Source organism: Dendrobates tinctorius, unplaced genomic scaffold, assembly GCF_039654945.1.
Source record: "Dendrobates tinctorius isolate UK_male_01 unplaced genomic scaffold, ASM3965494v1 ptg000108l, whole genome shotgun sequence".
NCBI lineage: Eukaryota > Metazoa > Chordata > Amphibia > Anura > Dendrobatidae > Dendrobates > Dendrobates tinctorius.
In genome coordinates, this window is record NW_027361776.1 from 4,079,040 (window position 1) to 4,105,977 (window position 26,938).

The 26,938-nt window shown below is 44.3% G+C and overlaps 1 protein-coding gene across 13 annotated transcripts in view; it reads left to right on the top strand.

Moving 5' to 3' along the window:
• Positions 1-24,237: 24,237 nt before the first annotated feature.
• SPDL1 (spindle apparatus coiled-coil protein 1) overlaps positions 24,238-26,938 on the top strand; it is a 470,586-nt gene continuing 467,885 nt past the window's right edge. For 9 of the 13 annotated variants that reach the window (XM_073589468.1, XM_073589469.1, XM_073589466.1 and 6 more), the window contains exon 1: positions 24,238-24,390. In XM_073589468.1, coding sequence (XP_073445569.1) covers positions 24,268-24,390 — 123 coding nt within the window. In that variant the 5' untranslated portion in view covers positions 24,238-24,267. Of the gene's footprint in view, positions 24,391-24,471; positions 24,493-24,680; positions 24,699-24,779; positions 24,804-24,853; positions 24,875-26,938 lie in introns of those variants that run through there. The other 4 variants (XM_073589478.1, XM_073589476.1, XM_073589475.1 and 1 more) reach the window with 4 other exon arrangements.

The window sequence follows — 26,938 nt, forward strand, 5'->3', positions numbered from 1 at the left end:
TACTTGGACCAAGTGGAAAATAACATGTAGAGTGATATTGGAGGCAGCAGGAGACTTTGCCATCCGCACAGCAGGGGAACAGCTGGCGATACTGAACCCCACAGACACAGGAGCTAGTGTTTCTATCTGTGCGGACGGCACTTCCAAGCTACAACTGGCTGTGTTGAAGCCCAGGATCAATGCTCCGAGCAGGCTGAGGCCTACTTGGAGCAAGTGGAAAATAACATGTAGTGTGATGTTGGAGGCAGCAGGAGACTTTGCCATCCGCACAGCAGGGGAACAGCTGGTGTTACTGAACCCCTCAGACACAGGAGCTAGTGTGTGTTTCTCTGTTAAGACTTGTTCACACTATAGGCAAGAACAAGAGCGCAATAGGGTCTTATCCGGGCAATCTTATAAGAAATATTAAGGTTTATACTCACCCTTCCCGGGAGAGAGTCAAGCACGTAGGATCAGTATGTCAGCTTGCTGCACATCCAATGGTCCACAACACAGAGACCACCACATGAAAACTTTTAGGATAAAATTCTTGGATTTAAGTGCGCTGCCAGACAAATTTCATATCCATAAACAGGTTGATGAATTAACCCTTTTATTCCCAACGCGTTTCGAAGTTCATAATACTTCTTCCTCAGGGGATGACATATGAATACACAGAGCTGTCTCCAGTTTTATACATTCACATTTCAAAAAATGGGCGCCAAAAATGACATGTAATGCACACCAAAGGTCAAAGTTCAAAAACAAAAATGTCATAAGATTGTCACATTAATTCATCTATGGTTGATAAAATCAATTATTCTTACTTTTATTTTACAGGAAATCTAAAAACTTGAATTTATTAAAAAGGAAAATAACAAATAAAAAGCAAACCTGCGTCTCAAAGCAAAAGGAAAAGGACCGTAGTCTCATACTCACACCATTATACTGGGGAGAAAATCCAGAGAAAGAAAAATGAAAAGTGGATAAAAAAAAATGAAAATAACTATATGAAAATTGGGAGAATGGAATACAAAAAATATGTAAAAAATATATATAATAAATATATATATTAAAAGGTATTAACGAAGAAAAAATAATAAAATAATTTTCTTTGAATGTGGTGTCTTGGTCAAATTATTTCCTTTACAATCCAAAAGGATAGGTGGCTCCCATCAAAGCAACAGGACCCGCAAGGAATCTATTGAACCAGAAAAACTCAGATCGCTTACCATGCCGAATAGAAGAGGAGGATGGGAAGAAACATTACATGTTCTCAGACATATTTACACAAAATAATTAATACACAAATAAATCCCGAAATAAGCCAGAAAAATTGGTAAAAATAAAAAAGCTTATATAAATTTTTATATATAAAAACGCACCCATTAATTGAATAAAAAGTTATTATATATACTGAAAAAATATAAAAAGACAACACAAGGTTGTGGTAATAAAATATCACAAACAAAAAAGATGAAAAACTAATTCATTTAACCCTTAAGGTTACTTATCAGAAGTATAGGACCTACAAAGAGACCTATTTAAAAGAGTCAGCCCGAAGACAAAGAGGAAAAGGAACAAATGATATTCTCAACCATATCTGGCAAAAAAATTCATCACACAAATCAATGAGAAATTAACCTTAAATTAATAGCATAAAATTTTACATACTGAAAACGCTTCAAAAAAATGATAAAAAAATAATAATAAAATAATAAAAAAATATAAATAGTTATGAAAACACAACAATTAAGTGCAGTGGTAAATTATTACAAACGAAAAATTATCATATTTTTAAAGAAAAACTTCAGAGATTTCATTTAACCCATTAGGTTTCAGGGTGTTCAGTCTATAAATCCAGAAAATCTCTTTCCTGTTTAGTTGCCCTATTCTATCTGGATGGTTGCTGGGAATTTGCTCAATAGGGCTAATTTTTAATCCCTGTAAACTTTTATTATGTTTCAAAGAAAAATGTGTGGACAATCCATGTTGTAAAAAACCCCTTTTGATGTTATATCTATGAGAATTCATTCTAAGGTGTAACGGCTGTGTGGTCCTGCCAACGTATTGTTTCCCACATTCGCATTCAATTAAATAAATTACAAATTCTGTAGTGCAATTAAAAAAATCTCTAATAGGAAAAGATTCATTAGTTGTAGTTGATTTAAAGAATTTTTCTCTATGTGTTATAATATTGCAACAAGAACAATTTTTCTTCCCACATCTAAAAATCCCTCTTGTAGGACCATTATTCACTATAGCACTTTTATTCACATTTCTCAAACGACTAGGGGCCACCAGGTTAATAGTAGGGGCCCTCCTGAATGTAACTCCCGGATTAGCGGGGAGAATTTTTTGTAAGATCGAGTCATTCAGTAAAATATGCCAGTTTTTACACAAAATCTTTCTTATTTTTATATTTTCTGCACAAAATTGTGTTACAAAATTAGTTGTAAATTTTTTATTATCGGTTTTAACCTTTTTCACTTCTTTAATGAGAGAATGTTATGACAAGTTCAAACATTTACTATAGGCATTTCTAATTAGATTTTCAGGATATTTTTTATTACTAAATCTACTCATTAAGATTTTTGCTTGGTCCTTATAATCTTCTATACTGGAACAGTTTTTCCTAATCCTCCTGTACTGGTTATCCGGAATGTTTCTTAACCATTTTCCATAATGTCCACTGTTAAAGGGTATGTAGCTGTTTGTATCTACATTCTTAAAAAAAGTTTTTGTCATAATTCCATTATCTTTAATAAAAATTGTTATATCCAAAAAATTGATATTGCTTTCATCATATATTGAGGAGAAAGATATACCCCAATTATTGTTATTAATATCGTGAATAAAATTGTCAGCTTTCTAGCACAGGTACCTCCTGCCTAGTAACCATGGTCCAGCGCTGTCAGCTGTTCCTCGGTAGTGCCATTGGCTCTTGTAGCTTTTGCTACCCATCTGGGTTCCAGCACCGTCAGCTGGTTCTCGGCAGTGTCTTTGGCACGGGTACTCCCTGTTGCCCAGCCTGTTTTCAGCACGCCTGCTGTTTCCGGGTAGTGTCAAGGTCACTATGCCACCAATCCGTTGTCCTGTCGTCTTGCGGCCGGGTTAGCCGACTCTACGGTGCCTGCAGTTTAGGTGACTCCTATGTGGGCTGCGGGAACTGGCACTGAAGGCTGGATCCGTAGTGCCAATCGGACATGGACCCCCTGTAGGACTGTGGGTTTCGGTAACTGCGGCCGGCTTGCGGCCTGGCTACTTTGCTTTGAATGGGTACCTTCTGCTACCCACCCGGGTTCCAGCACTGTCAGCTGGTTCTCGCCAGAGCCTTTGGCCTAGGTGCCTCCATCTCGGTATCCGAGGTCCAGCACCGTCAGCTGGTCCTTGGTAGTGCTTTTTAGCACAGGTACCTTCTGCTTAGTAACCGTGGTCCAGCACGGTCAGTTGGTCCTCGGTAGTGCCATTGGCTCTTGTTCCTTCTGCTACCCATCTGGGTGCCAGCACTGTCAGCTGTTTCTCGCCAGAGCCTTTGGCCTAGGTGCCTCCATCTCGGTATCCGAAGTCCAGCACCGTCAGCTGGTCCTTGGTAGTGCTTTTTAGCACAGGTACCTTCTGCTTAGTAACCGTGGTCCAGCACCGTCAGTTGGTCCTCGGTAGTGCCATTGGCTCTTGTTCCTTCTGCTACCCATCCGGGTTCCAGCACTGTCAGCTGGTTCTCGCCAGAGCCTTTGGCATAGGTGCCTCCATCTCGGTATCCGAGGTCCAGAAACGTCAGCTGGTCCTTGGTAGTGGTTTCTAGCACAGGTACCTCCTGCAAAGTAACCGGGGTCCAGCACCGTCAGCTGTTCCTCAGTAGTGCCATTGACTCTTGTTCCTTCTGCTGCCACTACGGGTTCCAGTACTGTCAGCTGGTTCTCGCCAGTTTCTCAGCCTTCTTGTACCTTCTGCTACATTTCCAAGATCAAGCTTTTTGAAATTGTCTTTGGTAATCCTTATTGATCTCCATGACGACGACCCTGATGACGATGACGCTGAAGACCACACCAAAGAAGACCAGAAATATGACCCTAAATAATATGACCAAGAGGACAAAGAACATGAAGACAACCACCAAGATACAGAACAAAAGACAGAAGAACAAGAAGCAGAAGAGGCAAAAGCAGAAGAACAGAAAGCAGAAGAACATTAAGCATAAGACTAAAAATCAGCATAGAAGATATTAAAATTATAAGCAGAAGAAGACTAAGCAGTAAATGGGGGTGAGTCCGTTCCTCCTCGTGGTGCCCCTGGAAAATGCCTGCTACTGCAGGCCAAACTGAACGCGGACAAATCCTGTTGTAAATCTTTTGGGACAGGCAGAACGTAAGGTGTAATCTTATAACTTTTATAGATAAGTACTACAGGAATGCCTGTCACCATAAGAAAATGAAGAAAAAGAAGAATAGGAAGAAGATGAAGAAATAGCATATGAAAATTAATAATAGCTGAATAAGAAGAATATGAAGAATGGAAAAAAAAAATTAATGGGAAGAAGGTGAAGAAGAAGAAGATGAATAAGGTGAAGAAAAAGTTGATGAAAAAAATGCTACTGCTGCGGATCATGAAGGAGAAAGTGTGGGAGAAGTACAAAAGCAGGTGAAGAGCATGGAAGTTGTGAAACATACATATCTGACAAAATATAAAAAAGTTAACATAGTCAATATCTTTTTAACTGCGAATGTCTTGAAAAAAAAATTGGAATTAATGCTATGCCATGTGATTTGAATAAACCACTATGCCTTTAGGCTGTGTGCCCACGTAGCGATTTTTAAGCGTTTTTGCCGCGATTTTCGGCGCAAAAACGTTTAAAAATCGTGCACAAAATGCCCCCCATGCATTCCTATGGTATTCCGCACATGCTGTACTAATGCTGCGCTTTTTTCCGCGGCGGAATCGCATCACGGTAAAAATCGCAGCATGCTCATTCTTTTGTGCGGAATCGCAAAGAATTGCCGCGATTCCGCACCCGTAGGAATGCATGAGAATTGCTTACTTCCCGCATGTGGCTATGCCCACCATGCGGGAAGTTAAGCGTCTCATGTGCGGTTGGTACCCACGGTGTGGAGGAGAGGAGACTGTCCTCCAGGCCCTGGGTACCATACCCCTATAAAAAAATAATAAAAAATAAAAAATCAGGGTATATTTACCTTCCGGTGTCCAGCACTGCATTCCCGGCCTAAGCGTTCCCAGTAATGCCTTGCGGCACGGTCCTGTGATGACGTAGTCTCGCGTGACTCTAGCGATCTCGCGAGATCGCTATAGCAACGCGAGACGACATCATCACAGGTCTCGCAAGGCATTACTGGGAACGCTGTGGCCCGGGAATGCAGCGCGGGACGCCGGAAGGTAATTATATCCCCGATTTTTTTATTTTTTTTTAGCATTTTAACATTCTATCTTTTACTATTGATGTCGCATAGGCGGCCTCAATAGTAAAAACCTGGTCACACTTGTCAAACACTATGTTTGACGAGCGTGACCAACCTGTCAATCACTTTCCAAGCGATGCTTCAAATCGCTTGGAAAGTGCTTCAATATCGCACATGAAAATCGCGGCAAAATCGCGATCATAATCATGGTAAAATCGCGGTGAAATCGCGTGGAAAAAAACGCGCGATTTCTGGGAAGGAGTCCGGTTTTTGGTGTGCGTTTTAACACGCACCGTGGGCACATAGCCTAAATGTCTCCTCCACCTCCCACAATACATTCTACATGATTCTTATTTGTTTTCAATTATGTAGAATTAGCCAACAAGGAAATTAAAGGCTTTTTTTAATTCCGATACCGGAAGTCCCATTGACTTGAATGGGACTTCCGGTATCGGAATCGGCAATACCCGATATTTTTTTCGTATCAGGCGATACCATCCGATACGATATTTTTGGGTATCGAACGGTATCGCTCAACACTAATCATAATTGATTTTGAGTACATATCTTTTTTAAGATTTACAGGTGTTCATTAGAAAATTAACATTGAAAAGACATTTTCTAATGAAAGAAATGAATTTGATTCCTGATAAAAAAAACTGGTAATGATTTACTGGATAATGAAAACACGTCTCAAGAGGAATTTCATTTAGATGTACCCATTAAAAGTAATTTCTACTCGATTGAAAGTAGAGGTCATCACTTGAATGTATTCAATGATATTGTGCAGAAGGAATTCAAGGAAATGATTCCTATTAAATCGAAACATAATTTGACAAAAAATGAGAAAATAGCATTGAAGTCATTAATATCCAATACTGATATTGTAATCCGTTCAGCGGATAAAGGTGGTGGAGTAGTGATACAGGACAGGAAAGATTATTGCGATGAAGCATATAGAATTTTATCTGATGAAAAATATTACAAAAAAATTCCGTTTGATGTTATTCCAAATATCAAAATCAATTATGATAAATTAATCCTAGAAGGTAAGGAAATTAATATTTTTAATAAAAATGAATATAGATTTTTAAAAGTATCTAATCCTCGTACTCCATTTTTTTACCATCTGCCCAAAATACACAAAAATCTAGAAAATCCCCCTGGAAGACCAATTATATCTGGTATTGGTTCGGTAGCAAGCAATTTGTCCCATTTTATTGATAGAATTATGGTCACACATGTCCCAATGATGAAAAGTTTTATTAGAGACTCAACTAATTTAATTCAGTGTCTCCAGGTTATTGAATGGAAACCACATTTTCTACTTTTAAGTATGGATGTATCATCGTTATATTGAAATATATCGCACAACTTGGGTCTTGCTTGTTTTAATAAAATTTTAATAGGGGATAATAGATTATCGAAAAATCAAAAAAACTTTCTTTTAAAGGGTATGGAATTTATTTTCAAGAATAACTATTTTATTTTTGAAGGATGTCTTTATCATCAGCAGCTTGGGACTGCGATAAGTTCTAAAGTGGCACCCACTTATGCAAATATTTTTATGGGTATTTTTGAAGAATTTTATATTTTTAACTCTGAATGGTGCAATAATATAATTTTATATAAGAGATTCATTGATGATTTATTTTTCATATGGGACAATTCCAATAATAATATTGACAATTTTATTCATGATATTAATAACAATAATTGGGGTATATCTTTCTCCTCAATATATGATGAAAGCAATATCACTTTTTTGGATGTAACAATTTTTATTAAAGATAATGGAATCATGACAAAAACTTTTTTTAAGAATGTAGATACAAACAGCTACATACCCTTTAACAGTGGACATTATGGAAAATGGTTAAGAAACATTCCGGATAACCAGTACAGGAGGATTAGGAAAAACTGTTCCAGTATAGAGGATTATAAGGACCAAGCAAAAATCTTAATGAGTAGATTTAGTAATAAAAAATATCCTGAAAATCTAATTAGAAATGCCTATAGTAAATGTTTGAACTTGTCACAACATTCTCTCATTAAAGAAGTGAAAAAGGTTAAAACCGATAATAAAAAATTTACAACTAATTTTGTAACACAATTTTGTGCAGAAAATATAAAAATAAGAAAGATTTTGTGTAAAAACTGGCATATTTTACTGAATGACTCGATCTTACAAAAAATTCTCCCCGCTAATCCGGGAGTTACATTCAGGAGGGCCCCTACTATTAACCTGGTGGCCCCTAGTCGTTTGAGAAATGTGAATAAAAGTGCTATAGTGAATAATGGTCCTACAAGAGGGATTTTTAGATGTGGGAAGAAAAATTGTTCTTGTTGCAATATTATAACACATAGAGAAAAATTCTTTAAATCAACTACAACTAATAAATCTTTTCCTATTAGAGATTTTTTTAATTGCACTACAGAATTTGTAATTTATTTAACCCCTTCCCGACATCCGACGGTATATCCCGTCCATGGGACCTGGGCCCCTATGCCCATGGACGGGATAGTACGTCGGGCGCGATCAGCGGCGCCCACGTGGTGAGCGCCGCTGATCGCGGCCGGGTGTCAGCTGATTATCACAGCTGACACCCGGCACAATGTGTCAGGGGCGGTCACGGACCGCCCCCGACACGTTAACCCCTTGCACACCGCGATCAAACATGATCGCGGTGTACCGGGAGTTAAAGGGAAGCATCGGCAGGGAGGGGGCTCCCTCCGTGCTTCCCTGAGCCCCCCACGGCAGCGCAATGTGTAGCGCTGCTGCGGGGGACTCCTTTCCTCTAGGCCCCCGAATCCAAGATGGCGACGGGGGCCTTCGGGGGCCTGAGGAAGCTGGCTTCCTCAGTGCCTGCAAAGCGCAGGCAAGAGGAAGTCTAATTCAATGCCTGTGACAGATTGCTGATCTGTCACAGTGATCTGTGATGTGACTGATCAGCGATCTGTCACAGGACAGTGATGTCCCACCTGGGACTATTTAATAAAGTAAAAAAAAAAATAAAAAAAAGTGTAAAAATAATTAAAAAAAAATCGCCAAATAAATTAGAAAAAAAAAAAAAAATATTCCCCCAATAAATCCATTTTTTGGAAATAATAAAAAAACAAAACAATAAAAGTACACATATTAGGTATCGCCGCGTCCGTAACGACCCGCCCTATAAAACTGTCCCATGAGTTAACCCTTTTAGCAAACCCGTTAAAAAATAAAAATAAAAAACGAAGCAAAAAATAATGATTTATTATCATACCGCCAAACACAAAGTGTAATAACGCGCGATCAAAAAGACGCATATAAATATCCATGGTACCGCTGAAAACGTCATCTTGTCCCGCAAAAAACGAGCTGCCACACAGCATCATCAGCGAAAAAATAAAAAAGTTATAGCTCGCAGAATAAAGCGATGCAAAAATAATTATTTTTTATATAAAATAGTTTTCATTGCATAAAACCGACAAAAACATAAAAAAAGACATAAATGAGGTATCGCTGTAACCGTACTGACCCGAAGAATAAAACCGCTTTATCAATTTTACCACACGCGGAACGGTGTAAACGCACCCCCCCAAAAGAAATTCATGAAACGCTGGTTTTTGTTCATTCTGCGTCCCAAAAAAAGGAATAAAAAGCGATCAAAAAATGTCACGTGCCCGAAAATGGTACCAATAAAAACGTCAACTCGTCCCGCAAAAAATAAGACCTCACATGACTCGGTGGGTCAAAATACGGAAAAATTATAGCTCTCAAAATGTGATGATGCAAAAACTATTTTACAATAAAAAGCGTCTTTTAGCGTGCGACAGCCGCCAAACATAAAAACCGCCATAAATAGTAAATCAAACCCCCCGATATCACCCCCTTAGGTAGGGAAAAATTATAAAATTAAAAAAAAAGTATTTATCTCCATTTTCCCGTTAGGGTAAGGCTGTGTGCACACGCTGCGGATTAGGTGCGGATTCATCCGCGCGGATTTTGTAAAATCCGCTGGTGAAACCGCAGGTCAAAAGACCTGTGGTTTTACCTGCGGATTGCTCTGCGGTTTTGTCCTGCGGTTTTTCATCTCCTCAATAGAGGAGATGGCAAACCGCAGGAGAATCCGCAGAAAGAATTGACATGTCAATTCTTTCTGCGGATTGAAAACCGCAGATAATCCGCGCGGAAAATTCCGCACCGTCTGCACTGCGGTTTTTGATTCCCATAGCCAAAACCGCTGCGGAACCGCAGCAAAATCCGCAGCGTGTGCACACAGCCTTAGGGTTAGGGCTAGGGTTAGGGCTGGGGTTAGGGCTAGGGTTAGGGTTAGGGCTAGGGTTAGGGCTATTGTTAGGGCTAGGGTTAGGGCTAGGGTTAGGGCTAGGGTTAGGGCTCAGATTAGGGTTAGGGGTGTGTTGGGGTTAGGGTTGGAGTTATAATTGGGGGTTTCCACTGTTTGGGCACATCAGGGGCTCTCCAAATGCAACATGGCGTCTGATCTCAATTCCAGCCAATTCTGAGTTGAAAAAGTCAAATGGTGCTCCTTCCCTTCCAAGCTCTGCCATGCGCCCAAACAGTGTTTTACCCCCACATGTAGGGTATCAGCCTACTCAGGACAAATTGCAAAACAATTTTTGGGGTCCAATTTCTCCTGTTACCCTTAGGAAAATAAAAAATTGGGGGCAAAAATATCATTTTTGTGGAAAAAAATGATTTTTTTATTTTCACGTCCGAGTGTTATAAACTTCTGTGAAGCACTTGGGGGTTCAAAGTGCTCACCACACATCTAGATAAGTTCCGTGGGGGGTCTAGTGTCCAAAATGGGGTCACTTTTGGGGAGTTTCAATAGTTTAGGTACATCAGGGGCTCTCCAAACGCACATGACACCCGCAGACCATTCCATCAAAGTCTGCATTCCAAAACGTCACTGCTTCCCTTCCGAGCCCCGACGTGTGTCCATACAGTAGTTTTCTCCCACATATGGGGTGTCAGCGTACTCAGGCCAAATTGGACAACAACTTTTGGGGGTCCAATTTCTCCTTTTACCCTTGGGAAAATGAAAAAATTGGGGACTGATTGATCATGTTTCTGGAAAAAATACGATTTTTTATTTTCATGCCCTGGCATTATAAACTTCAGTGAAGCCCTTGGGGGTTCAAAGTGCTCACCTCACATCTAGATAAGTTCCTTAGTGGGTCTAGTTTTCAAAATGGGGTAATTTGTGGGGGGTTTCCACTGTTTAGGTACATTAGGGGCTCTCCAAAGGCAACATGACACCCGCAGACCATTCCATCAAAGTCTGCATTCCAAAACGTCACTACTTCCCTTCCGAGCCCCGAAGTGTGCCCATACAGTAGTTTTCTCCCACATATGGGGTATCAGCATACTCAGGACAAATTGGACAACAACTTTTGGGGTCCAATTTCTCCTGGTACCCTTGGGAAAATAAAAAAATGGTGACTAAAAGATCATGTTTGTGGAAAAAATACGAATTTTTTATTTTCACGCCCGGGCGTTATAAACTTCTGTGAAGCACTGGGGGGTTCAAAGTGCTCACCACACATCTAGATAAGTTCCTTAGGGGGTCTAGTTTCCAAAATGGTGTCATTTGTGGGGGGTTTCCACTGTTTTGGTACATCAGGAGTTTTCCAAACGCGACATGGTGTCCGATCTCAATTCCAGCCAAAAACCTCAAATGGCGCTGCTTCCCTTCCGAGCTCTGCCATGCGCCCAAATAGTGGTTTACCCCCACATGTGGGGTATCAGCGTACTCAGAACAAATTGCACATTAACTTTTACGGTCCTGTTACCCTTGGAAAAATAAGAATTGAGGGTGAAAAGATCATTTTTGTGGAAAAAATATGATTTTTTAATTGTATGGCTTTATGTTATAAACTTCTGTGAAGCCCATGGGGGTTCAAAGTTCTCACCACACATCTAGATAAGTTCCTTAGGGGGTCTAGTTTCCAAAATGGTGTCATTTGTGGGGGATTTCCACTGTTTTGGTACATCAGGGGTTTTCCAAACGCGACATGGTGTCCGATCTCAATTCCAGCCAAAAACGTCAAATGGCGCTGCTTCCCTTCCGAGCTCTGCCATGCGCCCAAATAGTGGTTTACCCCCACATGTGGGGTATCAGCGTACTCAGGACAAATTGCACAATAACTTTTAGGGTCCTGTTACCCTTGGGAAAATAAAAATTGGGGTGAAAAGATCATTTTTGTGGAAAAAATATGATTTTTTAATTGTACCGCTGTACGTTATAAACTTCTGTAAAGCCCTTGTGGGTTCAAAGTTCTCACCACATATCTAGATAAGTTCCTTGGGGGGTCTAGTTTCCAAAATGGGGTCACTTGTAGGGGGTTTCCACTGTTTAGGTACATCAGGGACTCTCCAAACGTGACATGGCGTCAAATCTGAATTCCAGCCAATTTTGCATTGAAAAAGTCAAACGGCGCTCCTTCCATTCTGAGCTCTGCCATGCGCCGAAACAGTGGTTCCCCCCCACATATCAGGTATCTGCGTACTCAGGACAAATTGCACAATAACTTTTGCAGTCCAATTTCTCCTGTTACCCTTGGTAAAATAAAAAAAATTGAACCTGAAGTTTTTTTTTATGAAAAAAAGTTAGATGTTCATTTTTTTTTAAATATTCAAAAAAATTCCTGTGACGCACCTAAAGGGTTAATAAACTTCTTGAATGTGGTTTTGAGCACTTTAAGGGGTGCAGTTTTTAGAATGGTGTCACTTTTGGGTATTTTCTATCATATAGACCCCTCAAAGTGGCTTCAAATGTGATGTGGTCCTAAAAATAAAATGGTGTTTTAAAAATGAGAAATCGCTGGTCAACTTTTAACCCTTATAACTTCCTAACAAAAAAAAATTTTGGTTCCAAAATTGTGCTGATGTAAAGTAAACATGTGGGAAATGTTAGATATCAAGTTTTTTGTGTGCCGTATCTCTGTGATTTAAGGGCATAAAAATTCAAAGTTGGAAAATTGCGAAATTTTCAAAATTTTCGCCAAATTTCCGTTTTTCTCACAAATAAGCGCAAGTTATTTGAATGAAATTTTACCACTAACATGAAGTACAATATGTCATGAGAAAACAATGTCAGAATCACCGGGATCCATGGAAGCGTTCCAGAGTTATGACCTCATAAAGGTACAGTGGTCAGAATTGTAAAAATTGGCCCGGTCATGAACGTGCAAACCACCCTTGGGGGTGAAGGGGTTAATTGAGTGCGAATGTGGGAAACAATACGTTGGCAGGACCACACAGCCGTTACACCTTAGAATGAATTCTCATAGATATAACATCAAAAGATTGTCCAGACATTTTTCTTTAAAACATAATAAAAGTTTACAGGGATTAAAAATTAGCCCTATTGAGCAAATTCCCAGCAACCATCCAGATAGAATAGGGCAACTAAACAGGAAAGAGATTTTCTGGATTTATAGACTGAACACCCTGAAACCTAATGGGTTAAATGAAATCTCGGAAGTTTTTCTCTAAAAATATAATTTTTCGTTTGTAATTATTTACCACTGCACTTAATTGTTGTGTTTTCATAACTATTTATATTTTTTTATTATTTTATTATTATTTTTTTTATCATTTTTTAGATGCGTTTTCAGTATGTAAAATTTTATGCTATTAATTTAAGGTTAATTTCTGATTGATTTGTGTGATGAATTTTTTTGTCAGATATGGTTGAGAATATCATTTGTTCCTTTTCCTCTTTGTCTTCGGGCTGACTCTTTTAAATAGGTCTCTTTGTAGGTCCTATACTTCTGATAAGTAACCTTAAGGGTTAAATGAATTAGTTTTTCGTCTTTTTTGTTTGTGATATTTTATTACCACAACCTTGTGTTGTCTTTTTATATTTTTTCAGTATATATAATAACTTTTTATTCAATTAATGGGTGCGTTTTTATATATAAAAATTTATATAAGATTTTTTATTTTTACCAATTTTTCTGTCTTATTTCGGGATTTATTTGTGTAAAAATGTCTGGGAACAGGTAATATTTCTTCCCATCCTCTTCTTCTGTTAAGCATGGTAAGCAATCTGAGTTTTCTGGTTCAATAGATTCCTTGCGGGTCCTGTTCCTTTGATGGGAGCCACCTATCCTTTTGGAATGTAAAGGAAATAATTTGACCAAGACACCACATTCAAAGAAAATTATTTTATTATTTTTTCTTCGTTAATACCTTTTAATATGTATATTTATTATATATATTTTTTACATATTTTTTGTATTCCATTCTCCCAATTTTCATATAGTTATTTTCATTTTTTTGATCCACTTTTCCTTTTTCTTTTCTTTTCTCTGGATTTTCTCCCCAGTATAATGGTGTGAGTATGGGACTACGGTCCTTTTCCTTTTGCTTTGAGATGCAGGTTCGCTTTTTATTTGTTATTTTCCTTTTTAATAAATTCAAGTTTTTAGATTTCCTGTAAAATAAAAGTAAGAATAATTGATTTTATCAACCATAGATGAATTAATGTGACAATCTTATGACATTTTTGTTTTTGAACTTTGACCTTTGGTGTGCATTACATGTCATTTTTGGCGCCCATTTTTTGAAATGTGAATGTATAAAACTGGAGACAGCTCTGTGTATTCATATGTCATCCCCTGAGGAAGAAGTATTATGAACTTCGAAACGCGTTGGGAATAAAAGGGTTAATTCATCAACCTGTTTATGGATATGAAATTTGTCTGGCAGCGCACTTAAATCCAAGAATTTTATCCTTAAAGTTTTCTCTGTTAAGACGGCACTTCTGAACACCAACTGGCATTGTTGGAGCCCAGGATGAGGCATGGAGTTGGCTGAGGCCAACTTGAAGCACGTTTTATAGAGGTTGTAGACTACTACTGATTGTAACCGTGCTCCACTTAGGCCTCTGGCTCCACTGTCTCTGGTATTTCCCCTGGCCTCCAACCCCGCCAGTGACAGCTCTGAAGTGGCGTCAGCACAATCCACACTTGTTCCTGTGTTACTTGGCCTCAGTCCCATCAGTTGATCCCCCGATGTGTGTCCGGCAAGGTCTCCTGCTCTGTCCTCATTCACACTACTAGTAATGGGAATGTGTACAGAGCAGGAGACCTTTACGGACACACATCAGGGGATCAACTGACGTGACTGAGGCCAAGTAACACAGGAACAAGTGTGGATTGTGCAGACGCCACTTCAGAGCTGTCACTGGCGGGGTTGGAGGGTAGGGGAAATACTAGAGACAGTGGAGCCAGAGGCCTAAGTGGAGCAGGGTTAAAAATCAGTAGTAGTTTGAATGTGGATGGAGCAGGAGACTTTGCCGTCCACACAGCAGGGGAGCAGCTGGCATTACTGAACCCCACTAACACAGGAGCGAGTGTTTCTATCTGTGCGGACGGCACATCCAGGCTACAACTGGCTGTGCTGTAGCCCAGGATCAATGCTCCGAGCAGGCTGAGGCCTACTTGGAGCGAGGAGAAAAAGCGTTGTGGTGTGAGTTTGGAGGCAGCTGGAGACTTTGCCGTCCACACAGCAGTGGAACAGCTGGCGTTACTGAACCCCACAGACACAGGAGCGAGTGTTTCCATCTGTGCGGACGGCACTTCCAGGCTACAACTGGCTGTGTTGTAGCCCAGGATCAATGCATCGAGCAGGCTGAGGCCTACTTGGAGCGAGGAGAAAACGCGTTGTAGTGTGAGTTTGGAGGCAGCTGGAGACTTTGCCGTCCACACAGCAGGGGAACAGCTGGCGTTACTGAACCCCACTAACACAGGAGCGAGTGTTTCTATCTGTGCGGACGGCACTTCCAGGCTACAACTGGCTGTGTTGTAGCCCAGGATCAATGCTCCGAGCAGGCTGAGGCCTACTTGGAGCGAGGAGAAAAAGCGTTGTAGTGTGAGTTTGGAGGCAGCTGGAGACTTTGCCGTCCACACAGCAGGGGAACAGCTGGCGTTACTGAACCCCACTAACACAGGAGCGAGTGTTTCTATCTGTGCGGGCGGCACTTCCAGGCTACAACTGGCTGTGTTGTAGCCCAGGATCAATGCTCCGAGCAGGCCGAGGCCTACTTGGAGCGAGGAGAAAATGCGTTGTAGTGTGAGTTTGGAGGCAGCTGGAGATTTTGCCGTCCACACAGCAGGGGAACAGCTGGCGTTACTGAACCCCACTAACACAGGAGCGAGTGTTTCTATCTGTGCGGACGGCACTTCCAGGCTACAACTGGCTGTGTTGTAGCCCAAGATCAATGCTCTGAGCAGGCAGAGGCCTACTTGGAACAAGTGGAAAATAACATGTAGTGTGAAGTTGGAGGCAGCAGGAGACTTTGCCGTCCACACAGCAGGGGAACAGCTGGCGTTACTGAACCCCACTAACACAGGAGTGAGTGTTTCTATCTGTGCGGATGGCACTTCCAGGCTACAACTGGCTGTGTTGTAGCCCAGGATGAAGCATGCAGCAGGCGGAGGACAACTTGCAGCTGGTTTTATAGAGGTTGTAGACTACTACTTATTGTCACAGTGCTCCACTATGGCCTCCGGCTCCACTGTCTCTAGTATTTCCCCTGGCCAACAACCCTGCCAGTTACAGCTGTGAAGTGGCGTCTGCACAATCCACACTTGTTCCTGTGTAACTGTGGCTCTGTCCCGTCTGTTGATCCCCTGATGTGTGTCTGGCAAGCTCTCCTGCTCAGTCCTTATTCACACTACTAGTAATGTGAATGTGGACAGAGCAGGAGACCTTGCCGGACACACATCAGGGGATCAACTGACGGGACTGAGCCACAGTAACTCAGGAACAAGTGTGGATTGTGCAGACGCCACTTCACAGCTGTAACTGACGTGGTTGTTGGCCAGGGGAAATACTAGAGACAGTGGAGCCAGAGGCCTAAGTTGACCAATGTTACAAATCTGTAGTAGTTTGCATGTGGATGGAGCAGGAGACATTGCCGTCCACACAGCAGGGGAACAGCTGGCATTACTGAACCCCACTGACACAGGAGCGAGTGTGTTTTTCTCTGTGAAGACGGCACTTCTGAACACCAACTGGCGTTGTTGGAGCCCAGGATGAGGCATGGAGCAGGCTGAGGCCTGATGGTGTTGGCATGTGGAGGCAGCAGGAGACTTTGCCGTCTACACAGCAGGGGAACAGCTGGCATTACTGAACCCCACTGACACAGTAGCGAGTGTGTTTTTCTCTGTGAAGACGGCACTTCTGAACACCAACTGGCGTTGTTGGAGCCCAGGATGAGGCATGGAGCAGGCTGAGGCCTGATGGTGTTGGCATGTGGAGGCAGCAGGAGACTTTGCCGTCTACACAGCAGGAGAACAGCTGGCATTACTGAACCCCACTGACACAGGAGCTAGTGTGTTTTTCTCTGTGAAGACGGCACTTCTGAACACCAACTGGCATTGTTGGAGCCCAGGATGAGGCATGGAGTAGGCTGAGGCCTGATGGTGTTGGCATGTGGAGGCAGCAAGAGACTTTGCCGTCTACACAGCAGGGGAACAGCTGGCATTACTGAACCCCACTGACACAGGAGCTAGTGTGTTTTTCTCTGTGAAGACGGCACTTCTGAACACCAACTGGAGCCCAGGATGAGGCATGGAGCTGGCTGAGGCCAACTTGCAACACGTTTTATAGCGGTTGTAGACTACAACTGATTGTAACCGTGCTCCACTATGGCCTCCGGCTCCACTGTCTCTAGTATTTCCCCTGGCTTCCAACCCCGCCAGTGACAGCTCTGAAGTGGCGTCAGCACAATCCACACTTGTTCCTGTGTTACTTGGGCGCAGTCCCGTCTGTTGATCCCCTGATGTGTGTCCGGCAAGGTCTCCTGCTCTGTCCTCATTCACACTACTAGTAATGGGAATGTGGACAGAGCAGGAGACCTTGCCGGACACACATCAGGGGATCAACTGACGTGACTGAGGCCAAGTAACACTGGAACAAGTGTGGATTATGCAGACGCCACTTAAGAGCTGTCACTGGCGGGGTTGGAGGCCAGGGGAAATAATAGAGACAGTGGAGCCAGAGGCCTAAGTGGAGCAGGGTTAAAAATCAGTAGTAGTTTGAATGTGGATGGAGCAGGAGACTTTGCCGTCCACACAGCAGGGGAGCAGCTGGCGTTACTGAACCCCACTAACACAGGAGCTAGTGTTTTTCTCTGTGCAGACGACACATCTGAGCAACAACTGGCTGTGTTAAAGCCCAGGGATTATAATTCAGGTGGTAGAAACATGAACACAACAGGAGACCCGGATACAGTTGCCAACCAATTATTTAGTCGGGAAGAGGAATGGCAAATTCTGGGGAGATCCAGGCCTTGTTCATTTTCAGAAAAGTAAGCCGGTCGACGTTATCGGAAGAAAGTCATGTGCGACGGTCTGTTAGTACACCACCTGCGGCACTAAAGACGCGTTCCGATAATACACTGGCAGCAGGGCAAGCCAGCACCTCCAATGCATACTGGCTAAGCTCTGGCCATGTATCCAGCTTAGAGACCCAAAACTTGAAGGAGGAAGAGCCATCTGGGAGCACACTCACAGGGCAAGACATGTAGTCTGTCACCATCTGACGGAAACGTTGCCTCCTGCTGACTGGAGCCGTCAGTGATGGTGTAGACAATTGTGGCGGACACACAAAACTTTTCCACATTTGGGCCATAGTGGTCTTGCCTTGTGCTGAGGCGTTGCCTCTGCTCCCTCTTTGTGCCGAGTTTCCTCCACTGGCTCGACGCACAGATGTGCTTTGTAAAGCACTAGCACCACTGCTGTCGGGTGGAATGGAAAACATGATGGACTGCACCAGTGTGTCTTGGTACTCCCGCAGTTTACGCTCCCGGTTCAACGTTGGTATGAGGGTTTGCAAGTTGTCCCGGTAGTGAGGATCTAGGAGGATGTACACCCAATAATCAGCCGTGTAGAGAATGTGGGCGATGCGGCAGTCGTTTCTCAGGCACTGCAGCATGAAGTCAACCATGTGCTGCAGACTCCCAACTGCCAAAGAACCGCTGTCCCCTGCTTGAGGCGTGATCTCTGCCTGCTCTGCATCACCCCACCCTCGCTGTACATACTAACTACAGCTTTGTGTACCTCCCTCCTGTGGAGAGATGTCTTCCTCCTCCATCGACTCCTCCTCATCCTCCTCACAAAGTGTCCCCTGCCTAGGCCTTTGTGAGGAAGCACGTAGCGCAGACTGTCCAGAAGCAGATGGCATTTGGGACTCCTCATCCTCCACCTCTTCCAAAACCTCATCCCTTAGTGCTTGCAGTGTTTTTTGAAGCATGCAGATAAGGGGGACAGTCATGCTGACTAGTGCATCATCTGCACTCGCCATCCGCGTGGAATCATCGAAGGCACGCAATACGAAGCAGATGTCCTTCATAGAGGCCCACTCAGTGGTGCTGAAGTGTGACCGGCGCACATTGCGACTTGTTTGCGCCTGATGCAGCTGGTACTCCATGACTGCTGCCTGCTGCTCACACAACCGCTCCAACATATGTAACGTTGAATTCCACCTGGTGGGTAGGTCACATATGATGCGATGTTCCGGAAGGAGTAATCGGCGCTGCTGAGCAGCAAGGCGCGATCTTGCCATGCTGGAACGACGCAAGTGAGCGCACTCTATGCGGACCTTGTGCAGCAGTGCATCAAGATCCGGATAGTCCCTCAGAAAGCTCTGCACGACCAAGTTGAGCACATGTGCCAGACATGGGATGTGAGTGAGGTTGCCTAGGCCAAGAGCTGCCACCAGATTTCGGCCATTGTCACACACTACCAAGCCCGGCTGGAGATTCGCTGGCACAAACCACACGTCGCTCTCCTGCTTGATGGCATTCCAGAGCTCCTGCGTTGTGTGGCTTCGATTCCCCAATGAAATGAATTTCAGTATGGCCTGTTGACGTTTGGCCACGGCTGTGCTCATATCGGTCGTAACAGGCTCCTGCTGCGCTGTTTCAGAGGAACTGGAGTAGGAGGAGGAGTCAATATGTAGAGACTGGATTCCTGCAATCCGTGGAGATGGCAGAACACATAGAGCGCCACTCTCCAGATCTGTACCTGGTTCCACAACATTGACCCAATGGGCAGTGAGGGAAAGGTATCGTCCCTGTCCATGGTTACTGGTCCACGCATCAGTCAGGTGGACCTTGCTACTGATGGCATTTAGTAGCGCATGTTTTATGTTTGCCTCCACATGTTTCTGCAGGGCAGGGACGGCTCGCCTGCTGAAATAAAAGCGGCTGGGCACGGTGTATTGTGGAACTGCCAATGCCATGAAGTCCCGGAAGGTGTCAGTCTCCACCAGCCTGAATGACAGCATTTCAAGGGCCAGTAGTTTGGCAATGCCAGCATTCAGAGCCTGTGCTCGGGGATGGTTTGCCGAGTATGGCCGCCTTTTCTCCCATGCCTGTGCTACCGATGGCTGCCGAGTGGCCTGGGAGTGTGAGGATGACTTGGAATGTGGTGCTGTGGGTGGAATGTCACAGGGTCTCCGGACAACAGTGCCAGAGGTTCTTCCTTGGCGATCCTGTGAGGAAGCCGAACCAGCTGTGTGTGAGCTGGAGGAAGAGGCCCCAACACGAGCTGAAGAGGTGGTAGGTGGTGCTGTACGTTGGCCTACGTCTTCAGTGTGTCTGTGTAACTCCAGCTCGTGCTTGGTCCGCACATGTTTCCACATATTGGTGGTATTGAGGTTGCTGACATTTTTCCCTCTTTTGACTCTCTGATGACACAGCTTGCATTTGACAAAGCAAATGTCATCTGCAACTGTGTCAAAAAAGGACCACGCACTGCAAGTCTTGGGAGCGCCCTTTTTGCCTTTTGAAAGTGGAATGCTCCTAACGGGTGCCGAAGTGGAGGCTACAGGCAACCAAGTCTGCCCCCTCCCTCTCCCTCCGGTTTTGGCCGTTCGGGGAATCTCTTCCTCAGAGCTGCTCCCACCACCTTCCTGTTCCTCACGCCATGATGGGTCCTCATCATCTACACTTCCCTCTTCAAACACCTGCTTCTCCTGGGTTGTCTCACCAGCACCGTACGCACCAGAAAGTGGTAACTGAGTCTCGTCATCATCTGATGCGTACTGAGGTGTGCTGACCTTAGGCACTGGCTCACCCGCCTCTTCAGATTCAGAGGGGCAAAGAAGTTGCGCATCACTGCATACTCCCTCTTCTTCACATTCTGGAATGCTGCTTGGCTGGCCCCCTCTTTCCAAACCAACAGATTCCGAGAACAGAAGTAGAGACTGTGATGGCTCCTGTCCAGGGCTCTCTGACTGCCTGGGCACTTTGGCAGGTGGTGAAGAGACAGATGGTTGCTCTTCGGTGCTCTGGCCCTGAGAGGATGTGGAAGTAATTGAAGTTGATGCGTTAGCTGCCATCCATCCGACAACGGCTTCAATTTGTTCCTCCCGCAGCAGTGGGGTATGTGAGGTCCTACAAAGCTGCGCATAAAGGACTGTTGCCTGCTAAAACTGGGGGATGCTGACTCACTGGTGCTAACAGCAGGCACAGAATCCCCACGTCCTCTCCCTGCAGAATCCCCACGTCCTCTCCCTGCTGAAACTCCACGCCCACGGCCACGTGCCTTACTCCCTGCCTTCTTCATCTTGCTAGACTGAGAAAGATAGGCAGAAAAGTACAAAGGGGGGCCTTTGTGTGCTTATTCCTGAACAGCTGGTTACAGGTATAAGAAACACTAATTTTATGAAGTGTGTGTGTCGACTACACTTTAATGGGAGCTAATGTGGCCTACAAAACTTTCAAATGTAGTGTTTGGTGAACTTTGTTGTTTTTTTGGGGGGGAAAAAAAACTAAAAGGATGTGACCAAAGATTTGAAAGTCAGAGTATCACCAACTTTCTGGAGCTATTACAATGCAGGCAGGTAATCTACAATGCAAAAGATGAGGCTCCAAAAAAATTGGGTAATACTAATCTGGCTGCAGCTGAAGGGCACAAGCCAGAAAAAAGGCTCCTCTATCTACTCCTATATAGTGTTTGCAACAACCAATGTGGATGGATATGGATGGATGCACACTAATAGGAGAAGAAAAAATGAGCTGCAATTAGAGAAAAATATGTGTGAGGCAGTGACGCACGCTGAGCAGCCTACAACCAGACGTAGCTGCAAGACACACTACTCAGCGTGAGCTGCACTCACACACAGTCAGAGACCTCTCAGACAGCCGTGAACAGTGCAGCTAAGTGGGCACTAGCACTGACAGGCTTCAGAAAGGCTCTGCTGTGTACTCCTAGAGTGTTTGCAACCACCGTATATGGATACGGATGGATGCACACTAATAGGAGAAAAAATAAGCTGCAATAAAAGAAAAATGTGTGAGGCAGTGACACGCTGAGCGGCCTACAACCAGACGTAGCTGCAGGACACACTACTCAGCGTGAGCTGCACTCACACACAGTCAGAGACCTCTCAGACAGCCGTGAACAGTGCAGCTAAGTGGGCACTAGCACTGAAAGGCTGCAGAAAGGCTCCGCTGTCTACTACTAGTGTTTGCAACCAACGTATAAGGATACGGATGGAAGCACACTAGATAGAATTTTTTAAAAATAAGCAGCTCAAAAAGAAAAATGTGTATGAGGCAGCAGTGAGGCACGCTGGGCGGCCTACAACCAGACGTGGCTGCAGGACCCACTCCACAGCGTGAGCTGCACTCACACAGCCCTTGCAGACAGCTGTGAACACTGCTGCTAGGGAAAAGCAAGCTACAGTGGTGGTTTATGTAGCCTGGGTAAAGCACAATATTGTTTTGAGAATCGCTATTTCTAACTGTCCCTCACAGTCTTCAACAGCAGCCTGTCCCTAACTGAAGTCACAGCAGAGTGACCAGAAATGGCGGCAGAAGTTTCTTTTATAGTGGATCATGACATCATTTCAGCAGCCAATCACAGCCATGCCAATAGTTAACATGCCTACATGCCTAACAGGATGTGCCCACACTTCTGAGGATTCCCATTGGCTGAATCAAAGCGAGCGGGCTGATAGCATTATGGGAACTTCCGATTCCGGTATCCGATATGAAAAAAGTATCGGAAGTCAGTATCGGAATTCCGATACAGCTAATATCGGCCGATACCCGATACTTGCGGTATCGGAAAGCTCAACACAACTGATCAGTATTGTAGTATTCAGTCACTGTGGTGGTAATATGTGGTCTGGTCATGGTGCGGTGCTGTTCCATGTATGTGATATTATTCGGTCACTGTGGTGGTAATATGTGGTCTGGTCATGGTCTGGCGGTATTTGTTCCTTGTGTGTTGTATTATAGGTCACTATGTGGCCTGGACATGGTGCGGTGGTATTTTTCCCTTGTATGTGATATTATCGGTCATTTTAAAAATTGAAAAATAGAAAAAAAAACTAAATTGTGTCACATATTTTAACAAATATTTAATAGGTTACAGTAGAGTAGAGCTCGGCCAAAAGAGTCTACCCTGTTATGGTGGCGGCTTAAAAAATCTTTTGGCCAAAACAAAAGCTGCCGGCTATATGTGTGATCTGGTGATGGGAATTGTTAATGTGTGATTGGTGAGATGTGGAGTTTTTCCAAGAGACAGCGGTGGGACTTTGAACAGTTCGAGGGGTGGAGGAGGGAATGGGGTGGAGCTTGGGCGGAGTCTCAAGGGGGCACCGAAAATTTTACCAGTATGGGGCCCCGAAATTCTTAGTGGCAGCCCTGATAATATGGCTGAGAAAAAAAAGTTGATGGGAGCTGCCCCGTAGATTAACAGCGGTCCAAGTGCGATGCGATGTTTTCACAGCACTCGTCCGTATTCCTCGATAGTGTGACTCCGGCCTTAAGCACATAATTATACTTCTTATTTCCTCTGCCCAAGTGCATGACCTTACAATTTATCCCCATTAAAGCTCATTTGCCATTTATCAGCCCAAGCGTCTAGTTTACATAAATCCTCCTGTAATATAAAATTGTCCTCCTCTGTATTGATTACCCTGCAGAGTTTAGTTTCATCTGCAAATACTGAAATTCTACACTCTATGCCCCCTACAAGGTCATTATTATTATTTATTGTTATAGTGCCATTTATTCCATGGCGCTTTACATGTAAGGAGGGGTATACATAATAAAAACAAGTACAATAATGTTAAACAATACAAGTCATAACTGGTACAGGAGGAGAGAGGACCCTGCCCGCGAAGGCTCACAATCTACAAGGGATGGGTGAGAATACAGTAGGCGAGGGTAGAGCTGGTCATGCAGCGGTTTGGTCTTTCGGTGGTTACTGCAGGTTATAGGCTTGTCGAAAGAGGTGGGTCTTCAGGCTCTTTTTGAAGGTCATTAATAAATATGTTAAAGAGAAGTTCAATGAAAGGGGAATCTTGGGCTTCAATAGGACGAAACTTACTTTGTAAAGGATGTGGAAGTTGTGAGCTATGCTCTTCTGTGACCCCGCCGAATATTATTTTTTTCGTTGACGGGGCTGTGTTCATTCCATGAATGCTCATGAAACTTATTATATTTAATAATTTGCGCACCAATCATTTGCAATGTTCATTTCTTTTATTTCTTGCATGACTTCATTTTCAGTATGTTGTCACTTTGATGCCCATTTTTGTGCCGGTAGCATATATGAGCATTGTGTTATAGGTACGTGTTGATGTCCACAGTAACCAACCAGATTGCTTCTTCCACTTTCCAGAGACGATGGAAAATGAGAGCCAGAATCTAATTGGCTGCTACTCCCAAGTGTTGCAGCATGTTTGATAAACCTCCGCAGGGTATTGCTATAACAGGACGCACAATATGATATAATGTTACGCATGCGCTGGCGTGGGCTGACACGAGAATGGAATGTAACTGTTGCCCCCCCCCCTCCCCTCTCCTGGCGAAACCTCGCCTATAGCATTCGGCAGCCAATGAGCAACCTTGTCAGCCAGCTCACGCTATACTCTCGCGAGTGTGGACTGACTGAGCCTGAGGCAAAGGCTAAATTCAAACTGAGCCGAGGACGTAGGAGGCTGGAGCAGCGCGCTGCTGAGGTGAGGCTGCCGTGTATGTGTGCGCGCGCTGCTGAGGTGAGGCTGCTGTGTGTGTGCGCGCTACTGAGGTGAAGCTGCTGTGTGTGCGCGCGCGCTGCTGAGGTGAGGCTGGTGTGTGTGTGTGTGTGTGTGTGTGTGTGTGTGTGTGTGTGTGTGTGTGTGTGTGTGTGTGTGTGTGTGTGTGTGTGTGCGCGCGCTGCTGAAGTGAGGCTGCTGTGTGTGTATGCGCGCTGCTGAAGTGAGGCTGCTGTGTGTGTGCGCGCGCTGCTGAGGTCAGGCTGCTGTGTGTGTGCGCGCGCGCTGCTGAGGTCAGGCTGCTGTGCGTGTGTGTGCGCGCGTGCGCTGCTGAAGTGAGGCTGTTGAGGAGAGGCTGCTGGCGGCATGGATTGCCTTCTAATTCTCTTCACCATATGGTGCGAGCCACAGATATAGACACTGGTGCCTGCTCGATTTATATGTGGAAGTGTCTTCAGTGTAATTAGCCGTACGTATGGCATCCGCTGGAGCGTGGCCTCAGAATAGCGCTGTAGCCTGTGTACTGAGTTCATGATTTCTTTACGGGGCTTTGCCCTTAGTCTTCAAGAATTGAGTAGTACCAGGATTCCCTCTCATTTTGCGTGTTACTGGCCTTCCTCTGGTTCTCATTGACAGTTGTCCCTTCCACAGTCAACACTGTGTGGAGCTCAGCCCTTGTGTGCATTGCTTTAGCGTCCACACTGCTCTCTCTGGACACTGTCCGCTTCCTTTCCTGGTGTTGGTGTAGTGAGTGGCGGCCACAGAAGAGTCAGGATTGTGACCCTGGCTGGCTGACCGCCCATGTGTGTACTGACCCTGCGCACGTTGTGGGCTTGGCGGCTGTGCCAGAGCGCGCGCGTTGCGGGCTCAGCTCAAATGTTCAGAGCTCTGTGAATTAGTTTTGTTCGGGTGGGCGGAGTTACGCCTGCCGAACGCCGGAATTTTAGGCTAAGTGCACACGTTGCAGAAAATTTCTGCACAAAAACCTGAATCCCTTCCCAGAAAGCGCACCTATTTTTCCGCGGCGGTTTTTGTGCGTTTTTTGCGCGGTTTTGATGCGTTTTTTACCGCAGTGGTTTCTAAAAGCATGGGAGAAGCCTAAACCGCAGAAAAACCCGCAAAATTAATGTGCATGCTGCGGTTTTTACCGCGATGCGGTTTTTTCGCGGTAAAAAACGCATCAATGTGCACAAAGTGCAAAATGCATAGAAATGACTGTGCACCTTATTTTTAGCGGTTTTATAGTGAAAACCGCGGTAAAAACCGCTAAAAAAACGCTGTGTGTGAACACAGCCTTTGTGTCTCACTGGGGTGCAGGCTCCCATCATTCGCAGCAGGGAGCCGACTCTTTGTGTCGGATCGTTCGCTACCGACATCATTACTGTGAATCATCAGAAGCCGTTGGGGGGGGGGGGGGGGCTCTCAACATACAAGATGGGGGACACATTAGTGGCAATGCCACGTTTGTTTTATTTATTTTGTTATACATCTTAATTTTCAATGAAAACTATATTTTCATTTGCACTTGTATTTTTTTCATATCTTTGACCTCTCTCCCCCCCACCCCCCCAAGCCTATTTGCACCTTCATGACCAGGTCACGTTATGTGGAGCTCTGGAACACATTAAAGGGAATCTGTCGCCCTTTTTTTCGACTATGAGCTGCCGGCACCGACATCAGGGGCTTATCCTTATCTACAGCATTCTGTAATGCTGTAGATAAGCCCCTGATGTAACCTGAAAGATAAGAAAAACAAGTTGGATTATACTCACCCCGGCGTCTGGTCCCGATGGGTGTCACGGTCCAGTCCGGCGCCTCCCATCTTCATACGATGCTGTCCTCCTTTCCTTCCTGTCGTGGCTCCTGTGCAGGCTCATTGCCCTGTTGAGGGCAGAGTCCTGCAGTGCGCAGGCGCCAGGAGAGGTCAGGCGCCTGCGCACTGCAGGACTCTGCTCTGCCCCGGAGCCACGACAGGCAGCAAAGAAGAGGACGGCATCGTATGAAGATGGGAGGCGCCAGATCGCAACACCCATCGGACCAAGACCTGACCCCCCCCCCCCCCCGGTGAGTATAATATAACTCCTTTTTCTTCTCTTTCAGGTTACATTGGGGACTTATCTATAGCATTACAGTACTACTGTAGATAAGCCCCTGTTGTCGGTGCGGGCAGCTCATAGTCGGGGGAAAAAAAAAAGGGTGACAGATTCCCCTTAACGGATCCCGGTGATTGAGATGATGAGTCACATATTGTGCTTCATGATAGTGGTAACACTTCTTCCGTATGACTTGTGTTTATTTGTGAAAAAAACGGAAATTTGTTGGAAACTTGAAAAGTTTGCAAGTTTTAAACTTTTAGTTGTTATGCCCTTAAACCAGAGAGTTATGTCACATAAAATAGTTAATAAATAACGTTCCCCACATGTCTACTTTACATCAGCACAATTTTTAACCCCTTAAGGACCAAGCCAATTTGTAGTTTAATAACCAGGCCTTAATTTTGAAATCAGACCAGTGTCACTTTGTGGTTATAACT